The sequence below is a fragment of the Pteropus alecto genome, unplaced genomic scaffold (assembly GCF_000325575.1).
Source record: "Pteropus alecto unplaced genomic scaffold, ASM32557v1 scaffold659, whole genome shotgun sequence".
NCBI classification, from domain to species: Eukaryota; Metazoa; Chordata; class Mammalia; order Chiroptera; family Pteropodidae; genus Pteropus; species Pteropus alecto.
The window spans coordinates 1,249,557-1,264,929 of NW_006442482.1; the positions used below are offsets into that span (position 1 = coordinate 1,249,557).

General features: G+C 39.5%; 1 protein-coding gene across 3 annotated transcripts in view; it reads left to right on the plus strand.

Annotated features, from left to right (window-relative positions):
- PCYT1B (phosphate cytidylyltransferase 1, choline, beta) overlaps positions 1-15,344 on the plus strand; it is a 77,963-nt gene extending 62,619 nt beyond the window's left edge. For all 3 annotated transcript variants that reach the window (XM_006920962.3, XM_006920961.3, XM_025039202.1), the window contains exon 8: positions 13,814-15,344. In XM_006920962.3, coding sequence (XP_006921024.1) covers positions 13,814-14,026 — 213 coding nt within the window. In that variant the 3' untranslated portion in view covers positions 14,027-15,344. The remainder of the gene's footprint in view (positions 1-13,813) is intronic.
- Positions 15,345-15,373: the final 29 nt, after the last annotated feature.

Genomic DNA, 15,373 nt, shown 5'->3' on the forward strand with positions numbered 1-15,373 from the left:
GTTTCAGTCAAGATGTCAGCTGGAGCTGCAGTCGTCGATGGCTGGAGGATCCTCTTCCACAGTCACTGAGGTTGACTGGATACCTCAGTTCCACAGCACGTGGGCCTTTCCATGCAGCTGCCCATGTGTCCTTATGACATGACAGCTTTCTTCCCCCAGAGTGAGCGAGCGATAAAGAGAGTCTAAGACAAAAGCTAGTCTTTAAATTTTTGAAATTTTTCAGTTACAGTCGACATACATTATATTAGTTTCAGGTGTACAACATGGTGATCAGATGTTTACATACCTTCTGAAGTGATCACCTCGATAAGTCTAGTACCATAGTTATGACAATATTATTGACTATATTCTATATACTGTACTCTATATCCCCGTGACTATTTTTATAACAGGCAATTTGTACTTGTTAGTCCTTTCACCTTTTTCACCCATCCCCCAGACCCCCTCCCATCTTGCGGTGATCAATTTATTCTCTGAATCTATACGTTTGTCTTATTTTGTTTTTTAGATCACTTAGAAAGCTAATATGAAGGTTAAAAGACAAAAGTAGTAAAAACTATAACTACAGGAATAGTTAAGGGATACGCAAGATAAAAAGATGTAAAAGGTGACATCAGAACAAAGTGTCTGGGATGGGGAGAGTAAAAATGTGGAGCTTTAAAATGTATTCAGATATAAGGGGGAAAAATGAGCTTGAGATCATAGATACAGAGAACAGATTGGTGGTTGCCAGATGCAGGGTGTAGAGAGGTGAATAAAATGGATGAAGGCGGTCAAAAGGTATAAACTTTCAGTTAAAAAATAAATAAGCCTTGGGGATGTAATGTATAGCATCATGACTAGATTTAATATTGTATTACTGTACAGTACATTACTGTATTACCATAATATACATGCTATACATTATATATTTGAAAGTTGCTAAGAGACTAGATCTTAAAAGTTGTATCATACAAAATTTTGTAATTGTGTATGGTGACAGATGTTAGTCTTGTGGTGATCATTTTGCAATATATACAAATACCAGATCATTATGTTGTACAACTGAAACTTACATGTCAATCATACCTGAATTAAAAAAATAAATGTGAGCATAGACTTTTTTCTCTGTTATTTACTCCTGTGTCCTTAAAGCTTATATTAATGCCAGAACCATACATAGTGTGCTATCACTAAATTTTTGGAAGAATGAGTCTTTGGTCAACTTTCAGATTCTCCATGCCAGGAAAACCCTCCATAGTACTTTGTAATAGACGAAATGTATCTTTTCAGCTTCTATCATGGAAATGCCCTATACCGTGCTAACAAAAGAAAAAATCTCATGTGTATATACACACATGTGCACACATATACAATGGGGTATTATTTATATCTACCGCATTTTGTTTATCCATTCACCCACTGGTGGACATTTGGATTGTTTTCACCTTTTGGCTATTGTGAATAATGCTGATGTAAACAGATGTACAAATAACCGTTTAAGTCCCTGCTTTCAATTATTTTGGGTGGATACATAAAAGTGGAATTGCTAAATCATATGGTAATTGTAAGTTTTTTGAGGAACTACCATACTGTTTTTCACAGTTGCTGCACCATTTTATATTCTCACCACATTGCACAAGAGTCCTCATTTCTCTACATCCTCTCTAGTACTTCTTTTTTATGTTTTTATAATAGCCATCCTAATGGCACTGCTAATTTTTAAGGCTGTTTTGATTTGGAGAAAAGAAATATAAAATTCAGTTTGTAGATATGAATTAGATTTCCCACTTGAGTCTTTTTGACAGTGGTTTCAAAATTTGTCTTCCAACAAACACACAAGTAAAACACGAACAAACATGAAAAGCTTCTTATGAAAGTAGCTAGTTAGAGAGAGTTGGTCATGAGAAAGGGCTCACTTCCTGGCTGGGTAGCTCTGAGCAAATTCCTTGGCCTCTCAGCCATCTCCTAGGGTTGTTGTGAGGATTGAATTATTTCATACATAAATTTGAAGCCCTTTCAGTGCCTGGCAGGCACGTGTCAGGCACTGTGTAAGCAGTAGTTGTTTATTGATCTGGCCACAACTGAAACTCTCATTGAGTTCCATTGTTTATCAGAGGTCCAAACCAGATGTAACTAGGATATTTTTCATTTCTTTTTGGGCAGATATGCCAGAATATATTTGAAATAATGAAACCTTTAAAGACATTTGTCATGACATTTACTGCCTCCAGAGATGTTAAAACTTCTTAAAAGGGAAAACTTTGTAGGAGGGGAAAATGATTACTTTCATATGGACATGACTATAAATGGGATTATTCTTGGGAGAAAACTTTATAAATGGAAACCTCTTAATACAATAAAAGACTGAATTTAAATACTTTTTCTCCTTGAAAATGCCAAACCAGAACTAGGGTCTTCATTATTTGTTGTATTTCTAAAGTGCTTTTCTTCCCAGGAAGCTCATTACAAACTGTCTCCTGACCTGATTCAATTCAGCTGCTTCACAGGGGAAATCACCCTTCAAAATGCACCAGTAACAGATCAGAGAGCTTGCAAATCGAGACTCACAGTTACTTTGTATGGATATCGTGTTTTATGAAGTACAAAACCATTGTTTATCATTAAGGTTTCAAATTATTTCATCCCTTTAGGCAGATCTTCACTTATGAGCTTGAGTCAAACTATAGTAGACAAGTTGTAGATTCCTTAGAAAGTGGGCTTCTAATGGAAGTTCTGACAATCCATTAACAGCAGGAGGGCTAATGGCTCCCGCTAAAAAATATACTTAAATATTACCGTAACAAAAATACATACTTCAAAGTACATACTAAAAGTTCAAGGATTTCTTTAAATGTTGCTGTTAGTGGTAGACCACCTATTCTTTTGGCATTTGATTTTGTCTCATACTGGCCTTTATACCATTTTTTTCCCTATTTGATTTTGAGGGGAGTTGGTTCTTTTGGCAGAGTTATCAGTACGTTTAATGGAAGGTGCATAATTGGTGTATTTGTAGAATTGTGGAACTTTAAGTCTGGAAATGATCTTAGTAATCAGAAAGTCGTCTGTATTATATCTGCTAGAGGAGACTTCAGATTTTAAAAAGTAATGGGCTACAGGTTATAAAGGGAAAATGAATGTTTGGGGGAACTGATGATGCGCCAGAAGCCTTAATATTTTCTCATCCATGTCATTATAGCAGTGTACTCCAGCCTAATCTCCCTGCCTCAGTTATCTCTTTCTCCCTACCATATTTTTTTTAATGATAAAAGTAATATATGTTCATTACAGAACTATTAGAAAGTAAAGAATAAAAAGACAAAAAGTCACCTATAGTTTTATCACCTACAGTCACATCACCCAGAGTTGTCACTGTTCATGTTTTGGGGGTATTGCCCCAATCTTTTCTGTCTACATGTATATATGACCTTTTACAAAACTAGGATCGTGCATAACGTACTGTCTAGTATCAGTTTTACTTTGCCATAGCTCCCGACATTTTCTCATTAAATATTCTTTAAAGACTTGATTTTCATCAGCTGCTTAGTGTAGCCTCTCAGTTGTGTAAAATTTCTCTCACCTATTTAGGAAGTTTCCAGTTTTGTCTGTTATGACACTACAATGAATGTCCATGTGCACAATAAATATTTACTTACATTTCTGATCATTTCCTCGGGAAAAAAATTTTTAGACCTTTTTCCAAATTATCCCACAGAAAAGCACTATTTTACCCTTCCACTATAAGTAACATGGGTATGATCTTTTTCCTGAACCTTCATCAACACTGACCATTACAAATTTTAAAAAATCTTGGGAGACTGACATCACCAAGACGGCAACTAGGTCATTCTGATTGCTCCCTCTGACAAGACATTACTGGGAGAATTCTAGAACACATGGGTAAGGCTGAAGCACCACCCTGCACCAAGACAGACTGCATTAGAAGGGTTAGAGGAACAGCTACATGCTAACCAATTGCCCCTACCCCAGGCTGGAATAGCACCATGTCAAGAGGTCTCCCCTGAGCCTATGGTTCCTCTAGTGGGAAAAGAGCCCAAGATAGACATTCAGCTTCATCATTGTAGGTCACTTTTTGGAAGTCCCCTGTCCAGTCTTGCCCCACAGGGATTGCAGGGGAATCTGCAGGACTTGATCACTCGGAATCTCACTGTCAGAAAAGTGGGAAGGGCTGGCAACAACCAGCACTGTGATCTTGGCAGACCAAGTTCCTGTCTGCAGCACTCAAGTAGTAGTCCTTACCAGTATTTTTGCTCATCTGCAGAGCCAAGTGATGGTGCAGTCTGACCAGGGAACTCAGCAGGGTACAGGTTTGCCTGATTTGGGTACCCAAAGATTTTTATGGCTCTGGAGCCTGGTCTGCCTCTGCCCAGGCGGGGGAGCTGAGTCATAGCCCTGCCCAACCAGGAAGCCTGGCCATAACACCTAGAAATCTGTGTAGCCCACCAACACTCAAGCAGAGAGTCCTATAGGCAGAGCTGATACTCTGCAGAGCAAAGCCTGTGGCTCTGTTCAGGCAGGGAACTTGGGGCACAGGTCAACTTGAGTCAAGAACACAAATAACCTTTCTGGCCTTGGAGCTAGTTCTCCCACTATGCTGGTGCAGTGAGACTAATCTGTAGCCCTGCCCATTGGTGAATACAGCTTTCAGCCCGCCTGACCAAGGAACCTAAACAGAGCACATAGGAAGCTGTGTAGCCTATCCAACAGCCCTGATTTTCATAGTGGCACTTGAACAGAGAGCACATGCCTCTCCCCATCTACAGAACAAAACCAGTGCCCCTGTATGGTCACGGAATTCAATGCACAGTATTACCTGGTTTGGGTTCCCGAACAAACCATGCAGGCCCTAGGGCTTGTCCTGCTGCCTTACGAGGGCAGAAAAGCTAATTTATAGTCCCACCTACTGCTGAGTATCATACAGAGTCCAGAATCTATTAATCTGGACCAGAGAACCCAGGCAACTGTGGAGCCCATCCCACAGCCTCCCTTGGGCAGGGAACCAAACTAGCAATCTTAAACAACCGTTCTCAGCCAGTGGCAAACCCTCCCCACCACCAACTTCAGAGCTTGGGCAGTGGCCTTACCCAAAAATAGACCCTGATAGCAAACCCTGCCCAAGGATGTTATCAGCAGAAACATCCAGAAATCCAAAGTGAGCTGACTGGTAAAGAACCATCTCTGCCAAAGTGAACCTGTAAAAGTCTGAAAGAGGAGACTGCTTACTTGAATGTGCAGGTACCAATATAAGGAACCAAGGATCACAAAAAATTATCTGGTGAACATTATGCCACCAAAGGAAACTAACAAAGCTCCAATAACTGACCTACAGAAATGGACATCTGTGAACTATCAATTCAAAATAATACTCTTTAAGAAGTTTAGTGAACTACAAGAACACACAGACAACAGTGAAATTAGGAAAACAATGCATGAACAAAATGAGAACTTGGACAAAGAACCAGAAACCATTAAACACCTGAAATTAATGTTGTATGCCAACCGTAATTGAAAAATAAATTAAAAACAAAACCCCATAAATCCTAGAGCTGAAAAATACAATGATTGCACTAAATAATCCAACAGAGAGCTTCAAAACAAGGCTTAATTATGCAGAAGAATCAGTGACCTAAGACATTGGGCATTTAAAATTATCCAGTCAGAGGAGCAAAAAAGAAAAAAGTGAAAAGGAGTAAAGAAAGCCTACAGGACTTATAGGACACAGTCAAAAGAAACAATGTCCACATTATGGGAATTCCAGAAGGAGACAACAAAGAAAACGAGACAGAAAGTATGTTTAAAGCAATAATGGCTGTAAACTTCCCAAACCTAGGGAGAGAACTGGACATCCAGATCTATGCGGTACAGAAGATTCCAGAGAAGTTGAACCCAAATAGGGCTACACTGAGACACATTATAATTAAATCATCAATGACTAAAAGAATTGTGAAAGAAGAGAAAAGAAGGTTATATACAAGGGAACTCTAAGACTATTGATAGATTTCGCAACAGAAACATTTCAGGCCAGGAGAGAATGGAATGATTTCAAAATATTGGGGAGGGGGACTGTTGACCAAGAATTCTATACCTGGCAAAGCTGTCTTCAGAAATGAAGGCGAACTAAAGACTTTTCTGAACAAACAAAAGCTGAGGGAGTTTATCACTACTAGACCTGCCTTACAAGAAATGCTCAATGGAGTTCTTTGAGTAAAAACATAAGAACATAAGAAGGTATACACTCGTTATATAAATAACAAGTGCTCGTGAGGATGTGGAGAAAAGGGAACCCTCCTACACTGTTGGTTGGATTGTAAATTGGTGCAGTCACTGTGGAAAACCGTATGGAGATTCCTCAAAAAATGAGTAGTAGAGCTGCCATGCAACTTAGGAATTCTACCTCTGGGTATTTTTCTGAAGAAAACAAAAACAGTAATTTGGAAAGATATATGAACCCTTATGTTCACTGTAGCATTGCTTACAGTAGCCAAGATATGGAAGCAACATGGATGTCCATCGATCAATGAATGGATATGTGCGTGTATATGAATATTACTCAGCAATAAAAAAGAATGAAATCTTGCCATTTGCAACCACATGGATGGACCTAGAGGGTGTTATGCTAAGCGAAATAAGTTAGAGGACGACTATTATATGAGTTCACTTATATGTGGAATCTAAAAAACAAATAAACAAAACAGAAACCGACCTATAGATATAAAGAACAAGCTGATGGTTGCCAGAGTGGATAGAGGTGGTAGAGGATGGGGAAAAAAGTATACACAGTACACTAAAGGTTGGGCTGTTACATGCTGCAAAAAATATGAATGTGACTGCTCTGGTATTAGATGCACTGGTATATATTTCATCTTCCTTAGAAGGTTATTCTTGGGAGCCAGACCTGCTGCAATGGTAATGAGATTCAGGCTGTCAGGATATTTTTAATAGATAGCAAATGACCAGGGTTGGAGATGAATTAGCATTTCTTAGATGAGAAGGTACCTCTTTATGCCACTAATTCCAATGCAAAGTAATTCCACCATCCTTTTCCTAAAAAGAAGGCATTGTAAATTGGGGGGGTGGAGGCGGGGTTAAAGCTTCAAGGATTTATCAATGTGCTGGATGGGCTAAAATGTCTTCCAAGTTTCTAGGCTGGGTTTTGTTTAGCCTGAGCTTCTCAAATGGGTCACTAGTGACTTTTAGTTAGATAATGTTATATAGGCCTAGATTACAATAAGCTCTAGACCTCAGTCATAATCTTTAAGCTCTCCACTGATAAAAGTGAAAAAAATTTTCAATTACAACTCTGAATCCTCCCCTTCATCTTTCTCAAAAAAAATAAAAGTAGCATAAAACTCACTGATAATGGTGAATATATAGTCAAATTTAGATTCTGTAATATGGTAATAGTGATACACTTACAACTAAATTAAAAGTTAGAAAACAAATGTAGAAAAATAACTAGAACTGCAAATAATCTATTATTGTTTACACAATAAAAAATATGTTAACTAACATCAATAACCTAAAATGTGAGGCAGAGAAGTGAAAGCATAAAGTTTAGGAATTCCATTGAAGTGATTATCAGTTTAAAATAGGGTGTTAAGATGTACGATGTAAGCCTCATGATATCCACAGGGGAAAACCTGTAGTAATTACACAAAAGAACATAACAAGTCAAAACATGCTAATACCAAAAGACATCAACACACAGAAAAAGACAGGAGGGTATGAAACAAAGAATAATGGATCTATAAAAGAACCATAAGACAATTAACAAAATGGCAATAGTAAGTCCTTACCTACCAATAATTACTATAAATGTAAATTCTCCAATCAAAAAGACATAGAATGGCTGAATGGATTTAAAAAACAAGATCCAATGATGTGCTGCCCACAAGAGAGCACTTTAGCCTTAAAGACATACATAGACTGAGAGTGAACGGATGGAAAAAGATATTTTAAGCAAATATCCCCCAACATAGAAATAGCTATACTTATATAGATAGTATACTAGTGACACACCAGAAAAAAAAATGGACTTAAAAATGGTAAAACAAACAAACAAACAAAAACAAAGAAGGTCATATAATGAAGAGGTCAATCAATCAAGAAGGTTTAAACCTTCTTGTTAGACCTTCTTGATTGATTGACCTCTTCATTATATAATGACCTTCAGCACCCAGATATATTAAGCAAAAACTAACAGAGCTAAAAGGAGAAATAAACAGCAATAAGAGTTGGGGACTCTAATACCCCACTCTTAACAATGGATATATCATCCAGACAGGGAATCAATAAGAAACAGTAGATTTGAATAACTCTATAGACCAAATAGACCTAACAGACATACAGATAATTCTATCTGACAACAGCAGAATACACATTCTTCTCAAGCATACGTAGAACATTTTCTAGGATAGACCATACATTATATCGCAGAACAAGTCTTGGCAAATTCAAGAAAACTAAAAGTATACCATGCATCTTCTCTGACCACAATGGTATGAAACTAAAAATCAAGAACAGGAAAATTGGAAAATTCATGAATACATGAAAATTAAACAATCTTCTGAACAACCAATGGATCAAATAAATTAAAGGGGAATCAAAAATCTCCCAGTGAAGAAAACCCCAAGAACAGATGGCTTCACTGGTGAATTTTACCAAACATTGAAGGATTAATGCCAATCCTTCTCAATCTCTTCTAAAAAAAATCTCAGAGAGAACACTCTCGAACTCATTTTATGAGGCTAGCATTACCCTAATACAAAGCCAGAAAATGACGCTGAAAAGAAAACTACAGGTCACTATCCCTGATGAATAGAGAGGCAAAAATTCTCAATAAAATACTAGCAAACCAAATTCAGCAGCACATTAAAAAGAGCATTCTTATCCCTGGGATGCAAGGATGGTTCAACAGACAAAGTCAATGGGATACATCACATTAATAGAAGAGATCATATCTCAATAGACATAGAAAAGGCATCTGACAAAATTCAACATCCACTCATGATGAAAACTCTTAAGCTAGGTACAGAAGGAACATACCTCAACATAGTAAAGGCCATATACGACAAGGCCACAGCTGACATACTCAATGATGAAAATTTGAAAGCCTTTCCCCTAAGATGAGGAACAAGACAAGGGTGCCCATTCTCACCACTTCTATTCAATGTAATACTGAAAGTCCTAGCCAGAGCTATCAGACAAGAAAAAAATGCAAAGCATTAGAAAGGAAGTAAAATTGTCTCTCTTTGCAGATGACATGATTTTATATATAGAAAATCCTAAAGACTCCACACAAAAACTGTTAGATCTAATCAACGAATTCAGAAAACTTGCAGGTTACAAAATTAATACAAAAATCAGTTGAATTTTACACGTTAATAATGAATTATCTGAAAAAGAAACAATCCCAGTTACAACGGCATCAAAACAATAAAATACTTAGGAATAAATATAATCCAGGAAGTAAAGGACCTAGACACTGAAAACTATGACACTGATGAAAAAAATTGAAGAAAACACAAATAAATGGAAAGGTATCCTGTGTTCATGGATTGGAAGAACTAATATTGTTAAAATGCCCATATGACCCAAAGTCATCTATAGATTCAACGAAATTCCTACCAAGATTCCAATGGCATATTTTTACGGAAATAGAAAAAAACAATTCTCAAATTTATGTGGTACCACAAAAGACTCCAAATAGCCAAAGCAATCCTGAGAAAGGAAAAAAAAAAAAAAAAAGAAAAGAAAAAGGGAGGTATCATATTTCCTGATTTCAAGCAACATTTATTATAAAGTTATAGTAATCAAAACAGTATGGTACTGGCATAAAGATACATAGACCAATGGGACAGAATTGAGAGCTCAGAAATAAACCCATGCAAGGGAGCCAAGAATACTCAATGGAGAAAAGACAAATGGTGCTGGGAAAATTGGATATTCACATGTAAAAGTGAGTCTTACACTCATAAAAATTAACTTGAAATGGATTAAGGATTTCAATGTAAGACCAGAAACCATAAAACTCCTAGAGGAAGACATAGGAGAAAACTTCCTTGGCATGGGTATTGGTGATGATTTTTTGGTTACAACACTTAAAACACGAGCAACAAAATAACAGGTAAGACAACATCAAATATAAAAAGCTTTGGCACAGGAAAAGAAACAAATCAACAACATGAAAAGAACCTACAGAATGGGACAAATACTTGCAAACCATGCATCTAATAAAGGGTTAATGTCCAAAATATGTAAACTCATACAACTCAATAGCAAAAAAAATCCTCAACGCAGTTTAAAAATGGGACCGAATACACATTTTTTCAAAGATGATCTACAAATAGCCTATAGGTACATGAAAAGATACTCAACATCACTAAGCAACAGGGAAATGCAAATCAAAACCGTAATGAGATATCACCTCACCCTGTTAGAATTGCTGTCATCAAAAAGACAAGAGATAAATGCTGGTGAGGATGTGAACAGGGAACCTCATGTACTGTTGGCGGGATTGTAAACTGGTGCAGCCACTATAGAGAACAGTATGGAGGTTCCTCAAAAAGTTAAAAATAGAACTACCATATGATTCAGCAATTCTGCTTCTGGGAATATATCCAAAGGAATCAAAATCATTATCTCAAACAGATATCTGCACCCCCATGTTCGTAGTGGCATTATTTACAATAGCCAAGACTTGGAAACCACCTGTTTCTATTCATGGATAAAGGTGGTGTGATATATACATATGTGTGTGTATATATAGATGTACATATACACAGTGGAATACTGCTCAGCCATAAAAAAGGAGTCTTGCCACTTGTGAACCACATGGATGGATCTTGAGGGAATCATGCTAAATGAAATAAGTCAGACAGGGAAAGATATACTATATGATCTCACTTATGTGAAATCTGAAAAAAAAAATCTCATGGATAAAGAGATCAGATTTGTGGTTTTAAGAGGCAGGGTGTGGGGGGCGGGGGAAGTTGGATGAAGGTGGCTAACCGGTATAAAATTCCAGTTATAAGTCCTGAGGATGTAATGTGCAACCGAGGACTGTCGTTAACACTGCTGTGTGGTATATATGAAAGTTAAGAGTAAATACTAAGAGTTCTCACAAGGAAATTTTTTTCTATTTTGGTATGTATATGAGATGATGGATATAAAACTTATGGTAATCATTTCATAATATATGTAAGTAAAATCATTATGCTGTAGACCTTAAAGTTATAAAGTGCTATATGTCAACCATATCTCAATAAAACTGGGAAAAAATTTAAATTGGGAAGATGTCAAAATCTTTAACAAATCAGATATATTAAAATCTCACTTCAGTCATTTTGCATTTGTTTGATTACTAGTAATACTGAACATTTTTTATGGTTCGTTTTTGTCCTGTTAATTGCCTGTATATGCCATATGCTCACTTTTCTATGAAGGTTTTTACTTTTTGATTTTTAAGTTTTGTTTTATACTAAGACCCATAATTTATAGTTAAATGTTGCAAAAAAAATTTTTTTTTACCTATTTCATGGTGGCTTTTTTGAGATACAAAAGTGTTTATATAGCCAGACATCAATATTTTTCTTCTATGGTTTTTTTCCTTGCTTTTATGCTTACACACAAAGATATTTCTAAAACACCAATCTGATCATACTTCTTCCTTAATTAAAATCTTCCAGGGGCTTTTAGAGGAAAAAAATCCAGCCTCCTTCTGGTGCGCTAGCCTCAGGCTACTGCCACCCAACAGACACTTGGGCTTCTGGTCACACCGAGCAGTCATACCGAGTACCCTCTACTTAGCTCCCTCTACTTGGACACCGAGCCCTCCACCAGCTCATGGGCTCCCTCCCCACCTAACCCCCTTTTCCCATGTTTCACTGAAGCCCCAGCTTTGACATGACCACCTCCTGTACAGCATCTGGTCCCCAGGGAGCTCAGTGCTTTGTAAAATGAATAATTCAAACAACGGGCAAAGTCTAAAATGACTAATAGGAGAATTGGCTCTCAGGATCAGTTTAGGATCAAAAGATTGGACAGAGCTGCTAGGGACTGAGTCTCAGTGATGAGCAATGGAAAGAAACAGAGGGCAGAGGGCTCAGGCAGACTGGGCAGGGCGTTCAGAAATGGACGGAATGGAGTCGGGGGGCGGGGGGTGGGGCGGGGGTTGTGCCACAGGCAAAGAGCAGAAGGTCAGATTGCTTGGCAGCAATAGGAGGCTGGTGCCCAGGGGCTCAGGGCCAGGACCAGGCTCCCCAGAAGACGAAGGGCAGTGTCAGGGAAAGGTTTGATCCTGAAAGCACCAAGCAACAGTCACCTGAAGTCTCAGACTAGAAGATCTATCTTACCACTCAAACCTCTTACACCTGCACAGTCCCCTGCACCAGCAAATGTCATTGCCTGCTCTCCAGTTTCACAGGCCAGAAACTGGAATCAGTCCATTCCTCTTCCTTCTCCCACATCCCACATCCCACATCCCATCTGTCAGTGAGTCCTGTTGGCTCTGCCCTCAAAATGTAGACAAACCCCATACTGCATGATTCTAGTTAGATGACATTCTGGAGAAGCCAAAACTGTAGAGACAGAAATCAGATCTGTTGCCAGAGGCTAAGGCAGGGGGTACAGGGGTGACTAGGAAGGGTCCTAAGGGAATTGGGTGGCTGCTAGAACATTCCAATAATTTGATCGTGGCAGTAATCACACAGCTGTCAGCATTTATTAGTTTTATTACTTAAAACTAAAAACGCTCTTTTTAGTTTTAAGTAAATTATATCTTAACAACAACTACGGGGGAAAAAAAACATACTCTAACCATTTCTCACCATCCTCTTGGCCATCACCCTGGTCCGGGGCACCATCATGGTCTTGGATTCTTATTGCAGTGGCCTCTCTGCTGTCCTCACTGCTCCTGTCCTCACTTGGCTGTAGTCTATTTGTAGCACAGCAGCCTGACTGGTCCTTTTAAACCAAAAGTCAGTTTGTCCCCCTTTTGCTTAGAACTCCAGAGGTAAAAGACCTCTGCAGAGTGTAGGCCAAAATTCTCACATGGCCACCAAGATCCTACATGACGCAGTCCTTTTTTTACTCTTCTGGTGACCTCCTTCTAACCACGCCCCCCCATAAGCCCCTCCTCACGTAGATGACTTCACTCTAGCCACTGTGTCCTCGCTCCTCGAATGTGAACTGCATACTCCCTTGGGGTTCTATCTGGAATGTGCTTCCCCCTAATTTCCATTCATGTAGTCCCCTCCCTCATCTCTTTCAGGTCTTTGCTCAAATAGCACCTTCTCAGGGAGGCCTTCTCCGACTACCCTATTTATAATTGCACCCACTTGTCCCCCAGCCCACACCCCTCTTTATTTGCTATCCTCTCATTCTATCTTTTTCACAGACTGTAGTTCCATCTGACATACCACGTATTGTTCATTTTGTTTATTGTGTGATTCCTCTTTACATCCGTGAGGACAGGATTCTTGATTTATTTCCTGCTACCCTTCCGGTACTTAGGACAACTATTTGCCTGGCCAATAATAGACACTCAAATTTTGTAGGTGGAGGAAAAGAAGGCATCAAGAGTGCCGGGAACCAGCAGTGATGGCACTCTTGTGTGTCAGCAACTCACTGTGCCTCAGTGTCACTCGGCTCCTCCCCAGAGAATCTTGGACAATGTAGGCTGAAGTACAAGTCTGTGTTTGTGGGCATAGGTGTTTGGGGGGTGGGGGGTGGTAGCTCTCCTTGCCTTTCCTTTCTGTTTCACTGCCATCTCAGATGCTCACTAACAGATACCTTCTCTCAAATTTCTCTCTAGAAGCAGATGTTCCAGGAGAGGAGTAGCCGAATGCTGCAGGCCTTGTCCCCGAAGCAGAGCCCTATGAGCAGCCCCACCAGGAGCCGGTCCCCTTCCCGCTCCCCGTCGCCCACCTTCGCATGGCTCCCAATCAAAACCTCACCCCCTTCCTCACCCAAAGCGGCCTCAGCCTCCATCAGCAGCCTGAGTGAGGTGGACGAGGATGAGAAGTAAAGGCTGCTGGTAGACAACAGCCGCACCACACAGGCTGGGGAGGAGGGTGGGGTCGCTGAGGATGCCTGGGTGGTGTTTGAAGGGTAATAGTCGCAGGAGCTGCAGCTCAGCAAAAAAAAGCCCTTGAGCTCTGCTAAAGGAAGGCCGCGGGACCAGCTCTCCCTCCATCTCCATTCAGCCTAAGACTTGGGCTCTGCATGGAGGTTTCCAGCCAGACAACCTATACAAACCTTCTTAGAGTCATCTAGAATCAATCTACTTTAAACTTGCTAAGGAAAGATGCAGAACCACCCCCCCATTAGACTTGCACCAAGTGAGGTGTCTTCTACTCTAGTCCTTAACACCTACCCCTACCAAGTGCACCCCCTGTGGAAGCGGCTATTCCCTCGACCTGCTACTTCCAGCTCCTAAGGCCCTGCACGTTGCCTCCTAGCACCCAAGCTCTGCCAAAGTTGTCTCCAATAAAAATAGTTGCATTAGAAGCGAATTTCAACCTAAGTTTAGCCACCGAGACCTGATATTGCAGCACATCAATTCTTTCTAGTTCCAGGAACATGGCACATAGACAAAGCCTTGCTTTAGGCCAGATATATTAAAGATCGTCTAGTGTGACTCTTAACTTCTTTATCAAAGGACAGTTTTGTCAAGGAGAGAGAGCCACATAAGGCCTAATGTGCTCCTGGTTGTATTTTTTCATCAGTGGTTTGACTTGTTTTCCAAAAATTACCTTAATCTGTGGGAAATGCAACAACAACAAAAAAACATGCTATCGAGGAAGAAAAGAGGAGCTGCTTTGCTTTGGCTCCAAGTTTAGCAGATGATAGATATCTCCTGAAACTTCTCTTTAGAGGATGCTATTATGGAATGGCTTTCCCCATTTCTGACCACTTAACAATTTCATAGACCTCAAGTAACAGTTCGATGTACCAAACCACATAGTATACCAATAGGGGGTGCTACCTGCACACATCTTTTCTATGTACGCTCTAAACATGCCATCCAGGGTATAGATCGTATGCAATATGAAAATATGGTGGTGGCATTTTACAATATACTCTCCTGCTCTCTCCCTAATAACCCCGTTGAAATCCTTGATCTCAAGGATTATCTGGTTCCTTTGTGACTTGGGAACTTTGTCGAAAGCTCATTCTGGATTTCTGTAAAAAGGCTTGTACCAACCAGGAAATTAGTATGTTGTTCTCACGGCCTGTCATATTTTGGGGTGAAGGGAAGCTCTGAAGAGTTTCACATAGCACTATGGGAACCTCAGTTCTGAGCTCAGCATCTGAATGGTCTGGGGAGTATTATAGTTATCCCTGGCCCTCAGTTTGCCAAATGAGATGCAGA